The 23001-nt window shown below is 47.7% G+C and overlaps 3 protein-coding genes and 1 long non-coding RNA gene across 14 annotated transcripts in view; 1 reads left to right on the top strand and 3 right to left on the bottom strand.

Annotated features, from left to right (window-relative positions):
* IL16 (interleukin 16) overlaps nucleotides 1–3009 on the top strand; it is a 77286-nt gene extending 74277 nt beyond the window's left edge. For all 7 annotated transcript variants that reach the window (XM_079954180.1, XM_079954183.1, XM_079954182.1 and 4 more), the window contains one exon: nucleotides 1496–3009. In XM_079954180.1, coding sequence (XP_079810306.1) covers nucleotides 1496–1692 — 197 coding nt within the window. In that variant the 3' untranslated portion in view covers nucleotides 1693–3009. The remainder of the gene's footprint in view (nucleotides 1–1495) is intronic.
* Nucleotides 3010–4462: 1453 nt separating this feature from the next.
* STARD5 (StAR related lipid transfer domain containing 5) lies at nucleotides 4463–13740 on the bottom strand. The gene is made up of 6 exons (XM_079954412.1): nucleotides 13584–13740; nucleotides 10472–10521; nucleotides 9166–9298; nucleotides 8629–8746; nucleotides 5947–6040; nucleotides 4463–4631 (listed from the first exon to the last, which is right to left on the bottom strand). The coding sequence occupies exons 1-6, from the start codon at nucleotides 13671–13673 to the stop codon at nucleotides 4484–4486; spliced, it is 633 nt and encodes a 210-aa protein (XP_079810538.1). The 5' UTR covers nucleotides 13674–13740; the 3' UTR covers nucleotides 4463–4483.
* A 3981-nt stretch (nucleotides 13741–17721) lies between these two features.
* Nucleotides 17722–23001, bottom strand: part of LOC307203559 — a 60770-nt gene continuing 55490 nt past the window's right edge. Inside the window, exon 2 of the long non-coding RNA XR_013833291.1 lies at nucleotides 17722–18079. This is a non-coding gene — a long non-coding RNA (uncharacterized lncRNA). The remainder of the gene's footprint in view (nucleotides 18080–23001) is intronic.
* TMC3 (transmembrane channel like 3) overlaps nucleotides 17722–23001 on the bottom strand; it is a 56620-nt gene continuing 51340 nt past the window's right edge. For all 5 annotated transcript variants that reach the window (XM_079954205.1, XM_079954207.1, XM_079954204.1 and 2 more), the window contains 2 exons: nucleotides 22072–22417; nucleotides 17722–19829 (listed from right to left, as the gene is read on the bottom strand). In XM_079954205.1, coding sequence (XP_079810331.1) covers nucleotides 18968–19829; nucleotides 22072–22417 — 1208 coding nt within the window. In that variant the 3' untranslated portion in view covers nucleotides 17722–18967. The remainder of the gene's footprint in view (nucleotides 19830–22071; nucleotides 22418–23001) is intronic.

Raw genomic sequence — 23001 nt, 5'->3', positions numbered from 1 at the left:
TGCTGCATTTGCAGCACTGAAGTAACCTCTCCAGAGCAAAAGCCTAGGCAGTGTGTATGGAGGTCTTGGGCTGCCTAGACAAGACCCCCCTCTCAGCCTCACTGAATGCAGAGTAATACATTTGGCCCCAGCTTGGCTGCAGAAGTTGCTGGAAGGAGGTGTACAAGGCACCATCCAACCGTCTTATGGACTCCACTCTGGATTTGTGTAGGGTTTACTCCTCATCCTTTTCTTCTCCCAAAGATGTCCTGCACTCCATTAAAAAAAATATATAACTTTGCACTGAATAAAAGCTGGAGTTTGCAACCTTTTGTGGCGATCACACAGGGTCCCCAGACGTTTGTCTATTGATCCACCACTGTGCTCCCTTCCCCGCTGCCACCAACCAGTTAAAGGTAAAGGTAAAGGTACCCCTGCCCGTACGGGCCAGTCTTGACAGACTCTGGGGTTGTGCGCCCATCTCACTTAAGAGGCCAGGGGCCAGCGCTGTCCGGAGACACTTCCGGGTCACGTGGCCAGCGTGACATCGCTGCTCTGGCCAGAGCCAGAGCCAGAGCCAGAGCCACACACGGAAACGCCGTTTACCTTCCTGCTGGTAAGCGGTCCCTATTTATCTACTTGCACCCGGAGGTGCTTTCGAACTGCTAGGTTGGCAGGCGCTGGGACCGAGCAGCGGGAGCGCACCCCGCCGCAGGGATTCGAACCGCCGACCTTTCGATCGGCAAGCCCTAGGCGCTGAGGCTTTAACCCACAGCGCCACCTGCGTCCCTTTCACCAACCAGTTACTCTCTGGTAAAACACTGAGTCCAGTCAGTTGTTAAAAGTGAACCAAAAAACAAGTTTATTTTACAAACATTAACAAGTTTATGGTTTCTCAGATAATATTCCTGTCAGTATCTTAACTTTAGTTTCTTTACTGGCCTATACCTTCCTAATACCTTCTGACTGATTATCTCAACTGTTTGACTGACTCCTCTTAACAAATTCTCTCCTTCTGTCACACCAGACTAGCCCAACCCACAGACTTATCCTCTCTGTTTCTTCTAACTCCAGACTGTCTTCTCAACCACCCTAACTCTTCCTCCTCCAAAAACCCTCTGTGCTTAAACCTTATACGCTGTTAACTCTGCCCCCTGGGGTTCCCATTGGTTAGTCATTTTACAATAAGTTAACCCTTTCCTTATGAACCCAGTATGATGTCACACACCTAGGAGGGCAAACGCCACACCTTTACACTGGTAACATTTGCAGAATGTCTCTTATGTGTATTTTTGCCTCTGGCCCAATGGTCTCAAGCACAATGGGAATTGTGGTACAGTGAGATGTATAGGTCACTATGTTGGCAATCCCTGCAGTTAGGAATGGGACCTACTGGTTGTGCCAAAGGCTTCATTGGAAGAGGTGGCGTTTGGGGTTGGTTCTCCATGTGTTTGTGCTCTTTCCCATATACCATATTCTCATAAGCCATCTATTGTACTCCCTTTGCTTCTTTTAGGGGCGGCATTGGAACATAGCCCCACAGTTCAGCCTGGGGACGAGCTGTTACAGGTGCACACAACTCTGATGCAAGGACTCACTCGTTTCGAAGCCTGGAACATCATCAAGACGTTGCCTGATGGACCAATTAATGCTGTCATCAAGAGAAAAAACTCCATCAGCAAAACTACGGCATCTCTCCATGGAGAGGAATGACAGCGATTTTAAAAAAGGAAAGAACAGAGCCTGAACTGCTGCCCATGTTAAACAATGACCAAAAAAGCTTTCATTTATCACTCAAAAGCCACAAAAGACCCAGGTGCCCAGCACCAGATGTTCGTTGCGAGCGAAGAGAAAGTTGGCCAGGACTGAGAAGAGGTGTATGTCAAAAGCTTGGTTGGTTGTGGTCCCAGTATTAATAAAGCAGCTGCCGCGAGGGGTACACTAATTAAAAGGAGGCTTTGTTAACAAGCAACTCAAGAGCCAAAACCTGTAAATCAGCTTGGGGGTGAAACAGACGCTGATGAATTAACATGTCTTGATTGCATAATGAGTGGATGAAGCACATTGCTCATGCACCCACATCTGGCAGGGAAGAGTGGCGCATGGAAGTGGTTCTGGACATATGGATCCCTTTGATGGATGGGAACCACATGTGTAGTCTAGGTGGCACGTTTTGTCATGAGCCACCCTCTATTGCTGCAAGATGTAGAAAGTGGGCTCATGGTGCAACACTGACAGGAACACATGGCCTCATCACTTAAGCACCGTGCATGGATTGTGGGCGTATCCGGCTCAGGGACACTTGATTTAGCAACATCTTTCAACTCTGTTCTATGTTGCCCAAATAAATCATCACTGTTGTAATCACTGTAAGTTTACTTGTAATTACCACCCACCCCTCTTTAATGAACTTGCCTGATCACTCTAAGTACCATGGCTTTCCAGCCGCAACACAAACACACCAGCAACAGTTCAAAAGCACCATCTATTATGACTATGATTATGATTAATTTACAAGGTACTAACCATCTTATGGGATGCGGGTGGCGCTGTGGGTTAAACCACAGAGCCTAGGACTTGCCGATCAGAAGGTCAGCGGTTCGAATCCCTGCGACGGGGTGAACTCCCGTTGCTCGGTCCCTGCTCCTGCCAACCTAGCAGTTCGAAAGCACATCAAAGTGCAAGTAGATAAATAGGTACCACTCCAGTGGGAAGGTAAACGGCGCTTCCGTGCGCTGCTCTGGTTCGCCAGAAGTGGCTTAGTCATGCTGGCCACATGACCCGGAAGCTGTACACCAGCACCCTTGGCCAATAAAGCGAGATGAGCACCACAACCCCAGAGTCGGCCACAACTGGACCTAATGGTCAGGGGTCCCTTTACCTTTACCTTTAACCATCTTATAAAAAACAAAAACGGTAGAAGAGTTTTATTGCCTGAGCTATGCGAAGAACCAAATCGCACATGGTGGGGCTGTGAAATGGTGCAGGTAGGAGGTCACATGCTTAAATGCTTCTCTTTCTCTCCCTCTCTCTCAAACAAATATCCCTGCACACAGAAGCCAGAACTTTTCTCCCTGATATATTGGCTTTCTATCAGCAGAGGTGGGTTTTTGTGTGATGCTCTCACCACCACCACAGACACTGTTACCTGAATGCTGTTTGGTAAATGGGAATAAGAGCAAATCCACAGCAAGGAGAATTTGTGCTAAGATTGCAGTGGCATGGCTAAGGATGCCCACGAACTGTAAGGCCTTGTAGCCAGATCCAAGTGTGTGTGTGTTTTACTGACCTAGAGCATTTGTACAAAGGTTCCCAGAGTTGCTTACATGTAGCCATGAAAAACATGGCAGTTCCTGCCTGCAGGCTTACAATCTAAAAAACCCCAACAACGCAAAACACAAGGAGGAAGGGAAGAAGGCACAGGGGTACGAAGGCCTTCTCCATTCAGCTCAGTGGGGTGGAGCTGCCTTCATTGGTCAAGCAAACGAGGGCAGGGATATTTTCCCACAGTTCCATGTGTGCATTGCAGCATGCATGGGATTCTGCTTCAGGCTGCTAGTCTACCCAGATCTTATTGATCTGGATTGCAGCTGACTTTACAGGCAGGTGATCACAGGTTACGTTTGCTTTCAAGAGCCATCCCCACCCACGGTTTTTCCTGCTAGCATGTTTTGCTTGTCGTGCAAGCAGCACCTGACTCCTAGGTGCTTGGCTTGGAAACGCATCATTAGAATGAACAACATTGAGTCTATACAGTGGTACCTCGGGTTAAGAACTTAATTCGTTCCGGAGGTCCATTCTTAACCTGAAACTGTTCTTAACCTGAGGTACCACTTTAGCTAATGGGGCCTCCCGCTGCTGCCGCGCCACCAGAGCACGATTTCTGTTCTCATCCTGAAGCAAAGTTCTTAACCCGAGGTACTATTTCTGGGTTAGCGGAGTCTGTAACCTGAAGCGTCTGTAACCCGAGGTACCACTGTGTAGACATCTGGACAAGCAAAGACATCACTGCAGAGGTGGTAGCAGCTCCAGAACACACACACACACAAAATGTTCAGGGATTTCAGAGGTGTTTTAAAGTGGGATGGGACTCATGACAGCCCAGGATTAAAAAAACTGGAATCAAAAGGGGGTCCCTCGCTGTACTGGAAAACCACAGTTCATAATTATTATAGAATGGCAAAAGAATTAGGACAGGGGTAGCCAATGTGGTCTCTCTCCCCCCCCCCACACCACCCCAAATGCTGTTGGGACTCTCAATACCCACCAGCCCAGGGTTATACCAAAGTACTGTAAGGCAAGCCCAGTTGATGTCAAGGCATCTGTTAAAAATCTTCCCCAACTAAAAACCAATGGGATTTGCAGTTGCTTAACTTTGTTTCAATTATGCCCCAAAGCTGCCACAGTTTTGAATCCCACATCCCCACATTACTTGCAGAGGGCAATCACATAATTCTGTGCGCACACATGTGCAATTGGGGTTTGTTTGTTTGTTTTTAATTGCTTAAGCCGCTAGTTTCAACACTGCTTTGGTCAGATGGCTGTAAAAACCGGTCATGCTGCTTGGGAAGAAGGACTCCACAACTGTTTGAGGAAGGTTGCCGCCTAGGTCTGTCTGAAAGAAAGTGAGGAGTTGCGTCTTACATGGCTCTCTGTAGGGAGAGAAACAAACCAAAAAGCCCCAAATAAGTCAGCAGAAATCAACAGTTTTAGCCAAAGATGCAGGAGAGCCCATTCCTGTAGTCCCACCCATGTAGCCCAAGGTTTCCGATATTTGAAGCACTGGGATACCACTTCATGAAGTCATGGTTTCCCCAAAGAATTCTGGGAGCTGTAGTTCGTTAAGGGTGCTCAGAGTTGTTAGGGGGCCCCTATTCCCCTCACATAGTTGTAATTCCCTGAGTTCCCTGTGAAGAGAGATTGGTTGTTAAATCACTCTGGAAAATGTAGCTTTGTGGGAGGAACAGAAGTCTGACAACGCTCAGCACCCTTTGAAAACTATAGCTCCCAGAATGCTTTGGGGGGGGGACCACGCCTGTTAAATTGGTATCAGTGTGCTTTTGTATGATGTTAACGTGGCCATTATCAGAATGGCAGAACATGCGGCAATGTCACCCATGTTGCATTATAAATTTAAAGCCTTATGATACCATTTTAACAGGAATGGCTTCCCTCAGAGAATCCCGGGGATTGTGGTCTGTTGAGGGTGCAGAGAATTGCTTGTAATTCCCAGAATTCCTTAGGAAGAGAGATTGATTGCTAAACCACTCTGGGAATGTGTGTGCTGTTTGAGCCCCATACAGCAACAGTGCTCAAAGCCTGCATATATTGGAAATAAGAGGGCATTATGATACTCTGGCTTCAAAGGCCCCAACCTCTCAGAAGCCTTTGCAAAAATGAACCGGGAAGAAGCTGCTCACAGAGCAATCAGCCATTTTACCTGCAGCAAGCTGACTGCATCTCTCAGCAAATTCAGTCTCCTTGTATCAAATCGGCCTTTAGAGGCTTTAGCATCTAGTTGGATGGTGGGCAAAACTTTCCCTAAACTTTGCAACAACTCCTCCCACTCAATGAAAGCAAGAACCCAACAACATGCACCATATATATACAGTGATACCTTGGTTCTCAAACAACTTGGAACCCAAACATTGCAAACATTTGTGACTGTGTGGAATCCAGTTCAGCTACTGATTGATTGATTGATTGATTGTGTGACTGAAGTACATTGTTTGTTGCTTTCATTTTGTAGATCAATGGTTTCGTTAGATAGTAAAATTCATGTTAAATTGCCCTTTTAGGGGTTGTTTTTAAAAGTCTGGAATGCATTTTGCATTACTTTCTATGGGAAAGCGTGCCTTGGTTTTGGAATGCTTTGGTTTTGGAACGGACTTCCCAAACGGATTAAGTTTGAGAACCAAGGTACCGCTGTACATACTTGTGGTACTACAACATTTCCACCCATCTTACCCTGGGGCCGGGATGCAGAAACAGCCGCAGGGATAATTAAGGCCTCTCACGTAACTTGGTTGAAGTTGGCAGAGCGGGTGCTCCACATTGGTTGCTGCAAGGAAGAGATATGAAAATAATGCACAAGATAAAGTCCGTTTAGTGCTTTGGGGAAAAGAAAGCCTTTTCAATTTTATAATAATAGTAGAAATACAGTTGTACCTTGAATCCCCAACACCCTGGAACTCAAACGTTTTGGCTCCCATACGCCGCAAACCCGGAAGTGATTGTTCCGGTTTGCAAACGTTCTTTTGGAACCTGAACATCTGATGGGGCGTCTGTGGCTTCTGATTGGCTGCAGGAGCTCTGATTGGCTGCAGAAGCCACGATTTGGTTTTCAAACATTTTGGAAGTAGAACGGACTTCCAAAACGGATTCCGTTCAACTTCCAAGGTACAGCTGTAATAAAACAGCAAGAGGAGTGTGTCAGGGAACTGCCATCAGTGCCGGAGGGAGAGAGCAAAAGCCAGAGGGATTATAGAGAGCCTCCAGGGATCGGGAGAAGCAGCTCCTCTTCTGGGGAAGAGAATAAACGCAGCTCCAGTGGAGAGGGGGTGCAGGAGTCGGATGTGGCGAGGCGGTCCCACGACTCCTTGCCTGGGACAAGCGGGGAAGGAAGGGGTCCTCCGCTGCCCACGCCCTCTCTGCGCAGAAGGCTTTCATGCAGAGAGGGAAGGCGGAGACTGGGCGTCAAGGAGCTTCTTTGCTGGAAGAAGTTTAAGAAACGCCCACTCACGGATTCTGCCAGCGACTGAGGTGGCCACGGGTGAGTGGCTCTCCGGACAGATAAAGTTTACATTAGCAGCCAGCCAGGGAGAGGTTTGCCCTGCTTGCGCACGAGCAACCCCTTGTAAACCTAACAGAGTGGAACACTTTTAAGGTCAGGGTGAGGAGCAACATTATAATGCAATATCTCGCTCAGAATGAGGCAGCTTCTTAGAATCATAGAATCATTGCGTTGGAAGAGACCACAAAGGCCATCGAGTCCAAACCCCCTGCCAAGCAGGAAACACCATCAGAGCACTCCTGACATATGGTTGTCAAGCCTCTGCTTAAAGACCTCCAAAGAAGGAGACTCCACCACACTCCTTGGCAGCAAATTCCACTGTCCAACAGCTCTTACTGTCAGGAAGTTCTTCCTAATGTTTAGGTGGAATCTTCTTTCTTGTAGTTTGGATCCATTGCTCCGTGTCCGCTTCTCTGGAGCAGCAGAAAACAACCTTTCTCCCTCCTCTATGTGACATCCTTTTATATATTTGAACATGGCTATCATATCACCCCTCAACCTCCTCTTCTCCAGGCTAAACATGCCCAGCTCCCTTAGCCGTTCCTCATAAGGCATCGTTTCCAGGCCTTTGACCATTTTGGTTGCCCTCCTCTGGACACGTTCCAGTTTGTCAGTGTCCTTATGTTTCTTTATCCATGAGGACTAGAGTCTTACTTTATTTTTAGGGGAAAGTCCACTCATTGGTAGAGCATCTGCTTGGCATGCATCCCAAGGACCATAATTTCCCACTGTCAGTCAGTGTAGAAAAGTACACACCCTAGAATGGACCAACGGTCTCATTTGATGCAAGGTAGCTTTCTAGGTGGCAAGAAGCACAAAGTTTGCAGCAGGGGGTAGGCCAGTGTGTGTGTGTGTGTGTGTGTGTGTGTGCGCGCGCGCGTGTGTGTGCATCATATTGATTTGAAATAGCCAGTTAATTGCTTAGTTGCCAGCTTCTAGGATTTTTTTTTTGGTTTTTTACTGGTGGGGATCAAAACTGAAATTTTCAGGTTGTTGCATTCTGTGCTACGTATGAGACTGTTGGGTCTCTCACCTGTGCTGTTACTGAATGGATACTGGCTTTCAGAGCATCAGTTCACACATGTGAGACCATTGCTTGATGGCAGCAACATCTAAGAAGTGGTGTGTGTATGTGTCATAGCTGTCAACTTACAGATTTAAAAATAAGGGACCAGCAGCCTCGAAAATAAGGGATCAGCAGGCAAAATAAGGGATTTTCTGGGCACAGGTATGTTCAACTTCTGAGCCCCTCTGAGCCATAGGCAGAAAGCCCAGCCACCAGCCAAACAAAGCCTCAAGCGGTGGTTCCCACAGCGCAGCAACCCAGCAAAGGGGATGCAGCAAGGAAAACCACCATCACCTCTCCGCTGGGAAGCGCTGAGCAAAGGCAAGTCCCCAGGCAACGCGGCCGGATTTGATCGGCACAAGGCATGCAAACTCCACCCCCCAGTCGTTCTTAGACTTCTTATTGAGTGAGCAATGTAACCAAGCAACACAGTTGGAGCCTCCCTCCTCCCTGGCCGGCAGGAAGGGAGGGAGAGGAGCTGCTTCCTTTGAAACCCGGGAAATTTAAGGGACATCATCAATAAAGGACAGCAGCGGGACATGGCGCTGGGATAAGGGAGTTTCCCGCCAAATAAGGGACAGTTGACAGCTATGGGGAGTGTGTGTGTGTGTGTGTGTGTGTGTGTGTGTGTGTGTGATGGCGCATGACAGGTCAAGCACCACAGAAAGAGAATTTCCTGGTTGTCTCAGGTTGCTGTCAGTCCATACCCACAGCCACTGGTATTGAGTACTCATACTAACATGGGCACCAGCCTATGGGGGCCAATATATTTCGGCTTTGGCCATCTTACCATTAGATGTGATGGTTCCGTCCTCATCCCGCTTAATCAGGACGACGTCTATGAACTCCCTCGGAGAGATGATCTTCATAAAAGCCGACGGTGTTATAGTTCTGACTATGGAAACATCCTACAAAGCGCAAACCAGGGTTATGATGTAATATTTGGGCGTATTTGTTGATCTACTGCAGGTACCCCATCCTGGCCTTCATCTGCACCATACATTTAAAGAAATATCATACTCCTTTAAACAGTTATAGCTTCCCCCAGAGAATCCTGGAAGTTGTAGTTTGTTAGAAGACTCTGATTCCCCTACGGAAGCTGTGGTTCCCAGAGTTCCCTGAGAAGAGGGACTTATCATTAAACCACTATAGGAAATGTAGCTCAGTGAAGGGAATAAGGTTCTCTAACACCTTTCAGCACCCTTAACAAGCTACATTTCCCATGATTTGAGGGACTGTTTAAAAGTGAAATGAGACTAATTTAAATGTTAAGCGCTGATGGAGCCAAAATGTAGCAGCTGCACTTTACCAATTGTGTTATACTTACTTCGCTAATCTCTTCAACGATTTCAATCTCCTTCACATTTGGATCCCATTTTTCTCGAAGTCCACCCGTCTCTGGTTTCAAACATTTAAAGACATCCTCCGGTTTTGCAGGCATAATCCCTTCCGCTTTGTATCTTTCAGGGGAAGGAAGAACAAAAGGGACATATAGACATAAACAAATAATTAAAAAATTGACCTCATTTGATTTTGGTCTCCGTAGGTAGACCTCTGGTGCTAGAGATGATAGGATCCCATTCCAGACTAAAGATTTTTCAATGTCCCATCCACATGATAAACTCAAATCAAATGCCATGTGTATTGGAAATGCATTATTCATGCCAATGACTTTGCTTTGGCCTTGTGTTTAACAATCCACCTGCTCCTACAGGTGACTACAAATTTCATACAGGTATGGGCTGGTGGAGGAGAGATGGATTGCTCCATCCCTCTTTCCTCCAGCTCGCTCGGTGTCTGTGCTAGTTGGGGAGAAAGGGGATTCTCCCCACAACCAGGATGCACACATAGTGGGTTGACGTAGGGTGGGGAGAGACAGGTCACCCTGTTCTTCTTCCCATAGTCCACCTGGTAGAAGGCATTTTTTAAAATTAGTCTGCCAGTTGGTTGGAGGCTGTGGGGGGTGGTTGGGGAGAAAATCTGCACCCAACAGAATATTAAAAACACGATAAAAGATCAAACATTAAAAACTTCCCTATACAGGGCTGCCTTCAGATGTCTTCTACTAGTCAGATAGTAGTTTATTTCCTTGATGGGAGGGTGTTCCACAGGGCGGGTGCCACTACCAAAAAGGCCCTCTGCCTGGTTCCCTGTAATCTCACTTCTTGCAGTGAGGGAACCGCCAGAAGGCCCTTGAAGCTGGACCTGTGTCTGGGCAGAATGATGGGGGTGGAGACGCTCCTTCAGGTATACAGGGCCGAGGCCGTTTAGGGCTTTAAAGGTCAGCACCAACACTTTGAATTGTGCTTGGAACGTACATTTGTGAACTCAGATGTATAAAACCTGAATGGAAACTTCCCTTTCAATCCTATACTCAAGTTATTTGGCAATAGGCCCCAATGGAACTTATTTCTGAACAGATATATATTCTTATTTATTTATTATTTATTAAATATAGATACAGCCCTTCATCAAAAGATCTCAGGACAGTTCACAGGATATATAGGATTGTACTGCAGATGTGACCAAAGTGGTGGGATTTACCTTATTCCCCAAATAATTTACCTCCTAAATAAATATGCTCATTTTGGGTGTGTGTGTGTGTGTGTGTGTGTGTGTACAACTTGACTTACATGTTTCCATGAAACTCAGTTGATGGTCTCCAAGATATTGAAACTTCATTCTAGAAAAATTAAATTAAATCAGTCAAAATCCACTCCCACAGTATAACTGTGTTGAGTGAGATTATTGGGGGGGGGAAAACTTTTTTAAAACTCCACACTTATATAGCACTTAAGAAGTGTTTCATCTATTATCTCTGTATTTTCCACAACGGTCCTGTAAGATAGTCAGAATAAATATCCTCTTATATTGCAGGTGGGGAAACATGGTTGAGACAGAGTGTGTGGCTTAAACCAGTGTGCTGAATTAGTTAGAACGCTGGATTAAATTCAGGGAAATGCAGGTCTGAATCCCTACTCAGCCCTGAAATTCACTGGGTTATCTTGTGACAGTCACCAACTCTCCGTCTTACATCTTACAGGTTTATTGAGAAGACATATTTGGAAGTCTTGTTTATTTGTTTCAGGGAAATAATGCCAAGGACCAGCATTCAAATAGGGTACCTTTCGAAACAAAGAGGTCTGCAGCATTTCAAAGGCTAACGCATTTAGTGTGGCATCAATGTTCATAGACTAGTCCAGCCTGTCTATAAACTTTCGAAACTGCCTTATTCGAAGTCAGACCATTGGGTCCAATATTGTCTACATTGACTGGCAATACTGCAGATGGAGCCTGGGACTTTCTACGGCAGATGTTCTACAGAGCATCATCAGGAACAGAGCCGGCTTCTCCCAATATCTATGGGTGCAGTGAAGCTGTTCATTTCTGCCTGTGTATGCACCAGGGGGCAGGGACAAGACTTTACACTATGCCAAGGTGTTCACACAAGAAACCAATGAGGAACGCCTTAAGGAGCCCGATCAGCGAGAAATTGGTTTGAGAAATACGGCACCAACAGTGATATCTTAAAACAAAACACAGGATACATGTGCATTTTGGAGTTTTTTCCAAATTTTTTGTTATTCATTTTATAACACCAATAAAAAACACAGACAGAAAAGACAAACAATACAAACAAATTCTTGTCATAGCCTTATTTTTCTAAACATTGTTAAGTTGGCTTCCCCACCTATCTGATTTTTATTTTACTTCATCTTTAGCAGTTTACATATATCATAATTTCTAACCATCTTTTTTATCATACTTAAAATAACTTCACATTTTATCACTTACAGATAATACTATTTTAAAATACCCTCTCTTCTACTTCTAACCCTACAGCCTATATCCACTTCCAAAGCTATTCTAAAGTTTAAACATTAACATATTTTTTCAAATTTTCCTTAAACTTCTTCCAGTCTTCTTCCACCGTCTCTTGTGGATTTTGGAGAACGTTTGTATATAATTTTTATTGAATTGTCTGTTTTACAATTTAAAGTACAGTGGTACCTCGGGTTAAGAACTTAATTCGCTCCGGAGGTCTGTTTGTAACCTGAAACTGTTCTTAACTTGAGGCACCACTTTAGCTAATGTGGCCTCCTGCTGCTGCTGCGCCGCCGGAGCACGATTTCTGTTCTTATCCTGAAGCAAAGTTCTTAACCCAAGGTACTATTTCTGGGTCAGGGGAGTCTGTAACCTGAAGCGTCTGTTACCTGAAGCGTCTGTAACCCAAGGTACCACTGTACTACTGAAAACAAGTTTGGCGGCTGCAGCTTCCTTGAAACCACATTGTCTCCTCCCAGCTGGCAACATCACACTGTAGCATGTCCTCAGATGCACCAATGAGACCTCCTGATGCCTTCCCCTTCCCCCTCCTCCTCCAGGCTAAACAATGAGTGTCACATTGCTTGCTTGTTCGCAGCAGGAACAGACACCAAAGAGCATTCAAGGGGAGAGGGAACTGAATGAATTCCCTCCAACATTTCAGAGATGCAGGGGCCAAGGCGTGCGGGGGGGGGGGGGAATTACAAGCCCCTCTTCACGCACTTGGAAGAGGTTCGTGCCCTCTCCCGCCCCTTCCAAATAACGCATTGTTCCCCATTTTCTCTCCAAGGTTTCCTTTTCAGATCATCCATGAATCTGCCCAACCCTATTTGAAAGCCACCGCTGCCTCTTGTGGCAGCGAGTTCCACAGATTTAACTGTGCTCTGGGTGAATTGCTCTCTCTTTATCTTCTAGCATTCAGCTCTGTCTTATGTCCAATACAGTGGTACCTCGGGTTACAGACGTTTTAGGTTACAGACACTTCAGGTTACAGACTCCGCTAACCCCGAAATAGTACCTCGGGTTAAGAACTTTGCTTCAGGATGAGAACAGAAATCGCGCAGCGGCAGCAGGAGGCCCCATTAGCGTTACGAGAGAGGGAACTTTCCCCTCTCCACTTTCTCCAATGCCAGACACAGTTTTATACACTGAGTTACTACTGTTCCTCCTTTCCAATAACCCGTGCGCCCACCCCACGCTGTAAGGTCCCGGGGCAGTGGCGTAGCGTGGGTTGTCAGCACCCGGGGCAAGGCAAGTAATTTGCGCCCCCTAACCCATGGATTTGCGCCCCTTAACCCGTGGATTTGCGCCCCCTAACCCTAACCCCCAGATGTTGCGCCCGGTGCGGCCGGCCCCCCCTGGCCCCCCACGCTACGCCACTGTCCCGGGGGACTCAAGCCAGAACAGATGCCTTCTCAACACACATTCAGCAGCTACAGCAAAGCGTCTCGTGGCCCCGGAAAGAACCTTTTGTCACCAATTCCTTCTGCTGCTGCCAAAGCAGACAAACAGGGATAGATTAGAGGAAGCAGCTTGGTGGCATTTTGCGTCCCTGCGCTGCGCATTAAATGCACGCACGAGGGAAGCCACCCACCACATGCCGGGCCAGCTTCTTTTTCCACCTGCCAGCCCGGACCGGCAGCGGCTCACTCAGGACGAACAAGCTAGGCGCATCGCCCCGTCCATAAGCGGTACAATCCTAGAATTGTAGAGTGGAAGGGACCCCGAGAGTCATCTAGTCTAACCCCCCTTCCCCTGCCCGCGCAATGCAGGAATCTCAACTAAGGCATCCAGGACAGATGGCCATCCAACCTCTGCTTCAAAGGGAGAGTCACCAGGATTTTACCCCCCTCTCTGCCAGGCTGCAGCGGTGAGAAGGGTACCCGGGCAACCTCTCCAAGCGCGCCGCTTGGGCCTCACCGTGCGCTTGCAGCTGCGCCATCCGCTGCAGTCTTTGCGATAGCTCTGCATGCGCTCCGCAGCCCAGCTGGCGGCCTCCCGGTAGTCCATGTCGCCGAGCAGGAGGGCAAAATGGCTCTGGCGCTGCCGGCTGCTGGCCCAGAAGCTCGGAAGCGGGGGAACGGAGCTGCCCAGGCCGGCCCAGGAAAGGGGCCGAGCCTCCGCGTGGAAGCGCCCCCGCCTGGAGGCAGCATCCCGGCTTGTCCCAGGGAGCGCCGCTTGCGCACGTGGGCGGATCAATGGCCCGGAGCGGAGCGGTGTTTCCAGTGTAACCGGAGGAGGAGGGAAGAGGTTTGTTGCGTGCCATCGCTTGCTGAATCGGGTGGGAGAGGGAGGGTGGCTGGCTGCCGGTCTCCCGCTGCCCCCTCCCCGCGCCGCGCTTTTAAAGGAGAAGGCGGCGCATGCCTTTCATCCATCCATAAGGAAATTAAAGCAGCACGCAACCTTAGCTCCCCTCCGTCAATGGGTTGCCGAGGTAAAATTTCAAAAATAAGGGGCACTTCGCCAAGGGAGTGTCCTATATATGGGAACACCCAGTACATTTTAATTGAAGCGGGAATAAAAGTTGATACTACAAAATTAGAGGCCGTGCGCCCAGGAACCTTTCTCAATTCAGTTTCCAGTCGCATTACTGGCAGAGTTCCAGAAAGCACTAACAAGAACAATCAGCAAAGCATCGGGTAGCAACTTAAAGGGTAAGCAAGACATTACTGTAGTATGTATGAGCTTTTGTAGGATACAGGCAACTCTGCAAAATGCATGAAGCGTTTATTCTCAGCTGGCACTTATGCAGGTAAGAAAAGAAAAGAAAAAAGGGGAGGGTGCTCCACGTGTTTGAAATAAGATATATTTCAGCCCCCATGTGTTTTTTTTGAAACAAATCCTTCCTTGGGCTAAAAACGTGAAGGATTTATTCCAAAATAAGCCAGGCCTGGAATAAATCTTATTTCAAGCACCTGATGTTTTTCCTCTTTCTACCTCTGCCAGTAGTGTGTTCTCCATTTTTTTAAAAAGTTATACTGAAGTAGCCAATGTGATATCCTATTATTGATGGTGGACCACAACTCCCATTATCCCATGGGTGGGTTCAGGGGGGCAGCTGTCCCCCCCCCAATCAAGTAAATAAAAGTACTTAGCTAACTGACCAATTGAGTCACAGATAGCTCATTTCTGCCCCCCCCAACAAAAGGCCTCCCCCCACAACATAAATTCTGCATCTTCCCTGACCATTGGTCATGCTGACTAAGTCTGTTGGGTGTTGCAGTCCAGCAATCCCTGTGCTCTATAGATAGGAAGTTGCCCACAGTTTGTCCCATCTGGTTCAGTACTGTCTACTGGGACTGGCAGTGGCCTCTCCAAAAGTTTAGGCTTTGCCATCACTTGATCCTGGAGTTGCCAGGGACTGAACCCAGGGCCTTCTGCATGATGATCATGACAAATGAGCTGCAGATGGGACAGGAAAGGGTGTGAAAGTATTACTGAAAAATAAGACCCGAAGACCCAGCTGCAGGAGAGAGGTGTGCCACAGCCATGTCCAATTTGTTTCCACTAATCCTCCTGAGAGTCCAGTTTCACCAGCTGTAACAGAACCACAATTGCGTGGACAGGCGGAGCCCCCCCCCCCGCCCCTGGCGACCCCCAAGCGGAATAATGACTCAAGACAACGTGCTATGGGGTTAAAATTGGCCACAGCTTTATTAAGTTTCAGATGTAGGGAGACCTTGGCTCAGGCATTGGGCGTTTATCCTTCCCAGGGAGACATCAGGGTTATCCAGAGTGTGTGGGGATTGGGCTGGCTCTGGAGAACATATGTTCAAGCAGAGAGCCCGCCCCCCGTTTTGCCACTGTTGGAGGGGAGAGCAATGACCTCTCGGTGTATGGCCAATGCCTCCCCTCAAGACCCCTTTAACGGGAACCCTGGGATCACCACTGCAAGGGGGGCGTGGGTCACCGCTTCACCACCACCCCATTTAGGGAAGATAGACTAAAGGATTCCACCCAAGGCCTGAAACTGCCAAAGTTGTCACGTTTTGCTACGGGAAAGGCAAAACCTGCCGAAGCAGGAAAATTCCTTTCTGGCCCTTCAACAGCGACTCTGACGTAGCAGCGCCTGCATACCTGTGGAGAAGAGGTTAACCTGCAGAAGAAGACTTAACTGAGGGAGGGCAGGGTGGGAGAAGCTCTGGAGCCAACTGACACTTCGCAGGTAAGATTCACCTTCTGTTGTGTGGGCAGGGCAGTCCCTCCCCTTACCTGGCCGATCCCCTGGCAACGCTTCCCCAGGCGGGATTGGGCGATTGGCTAAGGTAGGCGGACACCTCCAGTTATCCAGCCTGGGGAGGATGAAGCCAGCCCGAACTACCAGGGGCGCACTGGGATTTGGGGGTCTGCACACGACCATGCAAAAGGCACCCCCCATTTGATGTGGGGAGCGGTCATTGCTAGCACGCAGTGGCATATATTGCCTGTTGCAATCTGTTGAGCTGGAATTCATGTGTAATTAGACACTATCGGATTTGGGCTCAACAGAGACTGGGTGTGGCTAGCTCACTGTAGAAAGTAAATGTGCCCTCTGTTCGTGCCTGCTACAAATCTTGCTTTGCCAGCTCATTACCAGCTGGGAGAGGGTTACGCCCACTCCGGTTGAACCTTTTACACTTTCGACTGGACCTTGTTTTCACTTATGCCCTATTTAACACGCCTCTCTCTTTCATTGCCAGTCTTCTCATATAGCAAGAAACCTCGCCCTCCCCACTTCCTGGCATCTGCAGATATGGCTGGGGAAGGCGTCTGTCTGAAACCCCAAAGAGCCACTGCCAGTTGCTGTAGACCCGGGTTTCCCAAACCTGGGTCTCCAGCTGCTTTGGGACTACAATTCCCATCATCCCTGACCACTGGGTCCTGCTAGCTAGGCATGATGGGAGTTGCAGTCCAAAAGCAGCTGGAGACCCAAGTTTGGGAAACCCTGCTCTTGACAATACCAATCTAATCACTAATCTTCAGCCTTTTCAGACTCAAGGACCATCATTTCCATGATATATCTGTATGTTGGTAGTGCTGCCATGGTGGCCCAGCTTAGACAAGGTTGTGGCCCAGTACTGCATTCTCCTGGTCTCTAGCCAAAGACCAATGAGGCAGATGAACTGAAGGTTTGGTTTGGTTTAAGCAGATTGCGAATGCAAAATGGGGAAGGGTCAGAGTTCTTAAGCTCCTTGGAGGAAAGATGGACTATAATAATTTGCACAGTGGTATCTTGGTTCTCAAATGCCTTGGTACTCAAACGACTTGGAACCCAAACACTGCAAACCCGGAAGTAACTTTGTTTGGAAGCTGAATGTACTCCGTTTTGAGTGCTACACTTCCGTTTTTAATGCCACACTTCCATCTGTCTGTTTTTGCTATTTATTTTGCATTTTTGTTTTTACAGCTCTTTTTTTTGTGACTGTGTGGGACCCAGTTCAGCTACTGATTGATTGATTGTGTGACTGCAGTACATTGTTTATTGCTTTCATTTTATGGATCAATGGTCTCGTTAGATAGTAAAATTCATGTTAAATTGCTTTTTTATGGGTTATTTTTAAAAGTCTGGAACAGATTAATCTGTTTGGCATTACTTTCTATGGTAAAGCGCACCTTGGTTTTGGAACGCTTTGGTTTTGGAAGAGACCTCCGGAACAGATTAAGTCTGAGAACAAGGTACCACTGTAGTTTCCAAGGTGCCATCAGACTTTTTGCTTCACTATAAAGTTACCCTTGTGGAGTACGTCACTAATAAAATAAGGAGGCAGGGTTTACAGACCAATCTTGCAATCCGTTTTTGCCTCCACCTTCCATAAAATGTGGAAGAACCAGTTTCGCTGCTACTGTGTGTAAACATATGAGTCCAGCCTCTCACCTCCTCTGTGTTAGGGTCAGCCCAATATATTTTGCTGTGTCAGTGAGATTTGTCCTCACCTCTTAGAACAATTAAACTTTAAACTGATTTATAATATTGCAGCCTTAGTCATTATATTGGAAACGGGCACCGTGCAAAACTGAAGCAAAGCAGATACTAAACACTGATGTTAAGAAGGGAGTTGACCAGACGTGAGTTTTCAACTATGTTCAACTACTGCTTTTAATATTTTATTTAATGCCAGTGATGAGCACTGTATTGTACAGAGTTAGAAAGTGCACTGTTGATCTGGAGACAGAACAGGCAATGAGGTGCTAAGTAGGTTTGCAATCTGAAAGTGGTTGTCATACAAACTCGGAGCAAGGAGGAGCCAATCCGAGTGATTTTATACAGCCAGGTGGAACCCTATTGGGCTACCTGTGTCACGTGGCAACTGCTGAACTGGAAGATGTAGTACCATCCTCCAGCCATAGGTGGTACCCAAGCATAACAGAGAGCAACTCAGCAGCGCCACCTTCTGGCAATGATGCAGAATACAATACTTCATGTGTTCTTATACACACTTAACCTAGTAATATGTCCTTTTGAATGCATTGTGGCTTACTTGTGAGTATACTACACCAAGATTCATGAGAGGGTGGAATAAGCTTCACACAATGGTTTCTGTACATTTCTTTTGAGTGCTTTTAAATGCCTTTCTCTACCGCTGCAATATCATTTCACAGTAACAGTTCAGCCACGAATGACTGAATATAGAGAATCCTGCTCAGTATAAGAACTGATTGGTATCTGCTCCAAGCACAATGCAATTGCCTCTTTGCTTCAAAAATTTTTTTAAAGCAGGGATGTGTACCATGTGGCACTCTAGGTATGGCTGGACCCCAGCTGCTATCAGCCCCAACCGGCACGGCCAGTTGGGTTGATAGGAGCTGTAGTTCACCAAGCCTGGAAAGTGGATCTCAGCTTGCCTGCCTATTTGGCCAATGGCAGGTGGGCTGCGGCACCACCCCTGGGGCAGATCAGACTCTGGTCCACCCCTTGGATTTTTAATCCCGTGGCCTACCCTACCCTTTGTCCAGTTTTGAAAAACCTTTCCTGCAGGGGGGAGACACAGAGTACAGTGGTACCTCAGTTTTCGGACGTCTCCGTTGCCGAACGTTTTGGTTTTTGAAAGCCAAAAACTTGGAAGTAAATGCTTTCGTTTTCTAATGCACCTCAGAAGTCGAACGGCTTCCGCTGTATGTATCTGTTGTTTTTCACAATTTTCTCTATTGAATTGGGAGACCGCCCTTTGTGCCTCGGTTTTCGAACGTTTCAGAAGTCGAACGGTCTTCCGGAATGGATTAATTTTGAAAACCGAGGTACCACTGCATTTTCTTTTCTGAAAGGTTGTAGGCCAAATAAGTTTAGGAACCTCTGCTCTTGAATGCAGCAGCCTCGTCCTTCCCCACTAAACATTTGAGCATATCAGTTCATTAGCCTCGGCCATGTTCAAGTCGGCACCAGTCTTGGATTTCTTCCTGGTTAACGTTGCTCCAGGTTTCAGGTACTTGTCTTTGCTGTGGATAACTTGGATGTATTGGTCATTGCTGCTAGTTGGCTGGTCACTGCTCGACTCGACAGAGATGGAGTCAGACTCCGTCGGGGATGGCTCGGGCTTGTGTTTGGATTTCGGCTTCGGGTGTTGCTCCGGGTAGCGCGGGTCCAGTTCAATGTTCTTCAGGTGAATCTTCCGGTGGGCGTGAGGGGGCCTGCCAAACGTGAGCCCAAAGCCATCCTCCCAAGATTTGTAGTGCATCTTCGCCAGCGCCTTGCTACTAAGGATCTGGCTGTCAGCACACTCCCCAATGTAGAAGCGGGGGGCTGCTCGGAGATCGGAGAGCGACCGTGGGCGGTGGGATCTATTGGCCAGAGCTCTCCTCAACTCCTCTTCTTCCTCCTCTTCGCTGAAATGAGGGGAGTAGGCCCTGTGTGGCGTCCGAACCATGTACCTCCGGAGGTTTCTCGGATACAGCTCCACGATGTCCCCCGACTCGTCCATTCGGAAATTCCTCGGCAGCCGCGTGGTGGAGCGGAGGAGCTTTTTCCGGGGTTCATGCTCGTTGACAAGGAAGTACCTGGCTGTGTGAGACCTGCGGCCCACAAAAGCAGGGGTGCCCCCAGCGCCGCGAGCCTCGGGGTTGGCTTGTCGGAGGCTCTTCCTGAACAGAGGTTCTGAGTGAACATCTTCTAGGCGCTTCTTGTACTTCACAGGGGTGAAAGCCTTGGCTTTGCAGAGGTCACTTGCACTGCCATGGGCAGCACTTGGGTATCTACAGAGAAAGAGAGAAAGTGTGTGTGAGAGAAGGCAGATTAATTTAGGGCTTATCCACACTTCCACTTCTCCTCCTGCTTTCCTCCCTGGGGGAAACAGCTCTTTAGCGCTCAATTGGGGCCAACTATTTGGGTTTTGCCTGGATTGCCATTTGTTCTGGTCTATCTAAAAAACGGATTTTCCCTTGGAAATGAGCGATAACTCCTGTCAGACAGGATTGACGGAAGTCAAGAATTTGAATAAGATGTAAAAGCATGTTTAATTACTGTTGAAAATGATATGTTAAAAAAACTAATAAAAAATTATATATATATTAAAAAAAGGAAATGAGCGATAACTGCTCAGAACCATGCTTTCTATGCATGGCACAAGCGGAAGTGTGGATTATTATTATTTATTGAATTTATATACTGCCTGGTTCACAGAACAAAATCAAAATATAAAACCACAAAATATATAATCAAAATAAAAACAACAACCCAATAACGCCCCCCCCTCCCAACCACATTTTAAAAGGGCATAGGATGTCAAACAGATCAACCAAAGGCCTGGTTAAAAAGGAACGTTTTTGCCTGGCGCCTAAAGGTGTATAATGAAGGCGCCCGGCGAATTTCCCTGGGGAGAGCATTCCACAGATGGGGGGCCACATCAGAGAAGGCCTGTTCTCATGTTAGTTCTCGTCCTTAGTCTACACCAGTTTGTTATCAAATGGGTGTCCTTCCGCAAGATCGTCAGTAATGGCCAACTACCTTCCTGAAAGAGACATTGCCAAATGCTACCAGCTTTGAGGGTTTTCTCTTACCTAGTAGCAATCATCACAACTTTTGTGAGGTTAGGCATTGGGTTGGAGGGGAGGTTGTTGCTTTCGCCTGCTCCTCAGTAAGGATATCCTGCTAAGAGGATCTGGGGTGTGAATGCTGTCCGAAGCCTGGGCATGGGCTAGGGCCATGTCACAGCTCCCATGGGGACCCCACGGGGTGCCACTATCTGACGTAATTATAAGTCACCCCCCTATCAGTGGTTTACCCTTCTGTGGACTCCCTGCAGATGGGCAGGAGTCAAGATATAGCCTGGCTTCACCGCCAAACCGCTCACATCTGTAACCAATAAAGCTGTGGCCTATTTGAACCCATAAACCAAATATTCCGTGCCAGTGTGATTTATTGTTCTCCTGGGAACTTTGGGGCTTGGGTGCCTTGGCATGCAATCTCATGGTTTGGTTTCCAATCTCAGCAACTAGGCCAGTTCTAGCTGGCTCCTCATACTCTGAGGAATAGGCCTCATATTGGTTTAGAGAGGAAAAAGACTTAGGTCTTCTCATTGTTGTTTGGTTTGCAAGTTAAGCCTCCAAAACAATCCAAGGCGAGCTTCAAATAATTCTTCCTATCTCTGTTGGTTATCTCCCGCTTGGACTACTGCAATGCGCTCTATGTGGGGCTACCTTTGAAGGTGACCCAGAAACTACAACTAATCCAGAATGCAGCAGCTAGACTGGTGACTGGGAGTGACCGCCAAGACCACATAACACCGGTCTTAAAAGACCTACATTGGCTCCCAGTACGTTTCTGAGCACAATTCAAAGTGTTGGTGCTAAACAGCCTCGGTCCAGTATATTTGAAGGAGCATCTCCACCCCCATCGTTCTACCCGGACACTGAGGTCCAGCACCGAGGGCCTTCTGGCAGTTCCCTCATTGCGAGAAGCAAAGCTACAGGGAACCAGGCAGAGGGCCTTCTCGGTAGTGGCACCCGCCCTGTGGAATGCCCTCCCACCAAATGGCAAAGAAAAACAACAACTACCAGACTTTTAAAAGACATCTGAAGGCAGCCCTGTTTAGGGAAGCTTTTAATGTTTGATGTATTACGGTATTTTAATATTTTTTTGGAAGCCGCCCAGAGTGGCTGGGGGAAACCCGGCCAGATGGGCAGGGTATAAATAATAAATTATTATTATTATTATTATTATTATTATTATTATTATTATTATTAATCCACCTCCTCTGCCACAGGCAGCTTGCCTCTGGGTTTCAGTTTTTGAGATTCACTAGTGGGAAGAATGATGTTGCATCCATGTTGGTCTCCCACAGGCATTTGGTGGCCACTGTGAGAACACGATGCTGGACTACCTGGTTGCCCAGCAGGGCTCTTCTTATGGTCTGCAATAGCGTAACATGAACAAAACAACTGAAGCTGCTTCTTGTGGGCCTCCATTTACTTCCAAAGCTCAAGAGGAGGGTTTTACCTGTTGGCAATTGGTTCTGCTCTCGGCTTCGGTACACTGGGCAGCGATGGCGTTGGAGTGACGGGTGTCGGAGCTATGGGCACTGGGGATGCTATGGGTAAGGGAGCCGCTATAGGCACTGGGGCCGCAGGAGGCGCATTTGCCGGCGGTGGGCTGACTGGCTTGGCTACTTCAGGCTGTGCTATGGACTGGGAGATGGTTTGTATTCTCCTGCCTTTGGGCGACTCAAAGTTCACCACACTGCCGTTCTTCCTCGGCGTCGAGCACCGGACTGAGGACTCCTGGCTGATGATGTCACTCTCCTGCTCCGGCCTTATGTCGTTTCCTTCTGTAGTCTGTATTCTGGCTAAAGATGCGGATTAAATCAAGAACACGGTTATAGCCTCTTTATTCATCAACTAGGACATTTGTTTTCACAACTGCAGACCCTCCAAGTGTCCCTATTTTCCAGGGACAGTTGCAGATTTACAGAAGCTGTCCCAGTTTCTGGTTTCGTCCCAGAATGTCCTGCTTTTCCTTAAAGGTAAAGGGACCCCTGACCATTAGGTCCAGTCGTGACTGACTCTGGGGTTGCGGTGCTCATCTCACCATATTGGCCGAGGGAGCCTGTGTACAGCCTCTGGGTCATGTGGCCAGCATAACAAAGCCACTTCTGGCGAACCAGAGCAGCGCACGGAAACGCCGTTTACCTTCCCACCAGAGCGGTGCTTTAGAACTTCTAGGTTGGCAGGAGCAGGGACCAAGCAATGGGAGCTCACCCCGTTGCGGGGATTCGAACCGCCAACCCTCGGATCAGCAAGCCCTAGGCTCAGTGGTTTAACCCACAGCGCCACCCGCGCCCCCCTGCTTTTCCTTAGGACGTTCCTATTTTTATTGAAACAATGTTGGAGCCCTGAGCCAAGGAGATAACTAACTAACTAACTAACTAAC

Source organism: Podarcis cretensis (genome assembly GCF_951804945.1).
Source record: "Podarcis cretensis genome assembly, chromosome: 14".
NCBI classification, from domain to species: domain Eukaryota; kingdom Metazoa; phylum Chordata; class Lepidosauria; order Squamata; family Lacertidae; genus Podarcis; species Podarcis cretensis.
This window is presented reverse-complemented; position numbering and strand designations above follow the sequence as displayed.

Excerpts from the sequence above, each read along its gene's own strand:
- STARD5 (XM_079954412.1), bottom strand. The coding sequence starts at position 13,673 with ATGGACTACCGGGAGGCCGCCAGCTGGGCTGCGGAGCGCATGCAGAGC. Across the intron at positions 9,299-10,471 it reads ACTGAGTTTCATGGAAACAT|ATACAAAGCGGAAGGGATTA; the intron begins GTAAGTCAAGTT and ends TTCCCCTGAAAG. Across the intron at positions 6,041-8,628 it reads CGGAACCATCACATCTAATG|CAACCAATGTGGAGCACCCG; the intron begins GTAAGATGGCCA and ends TCTTCCTTGCAG.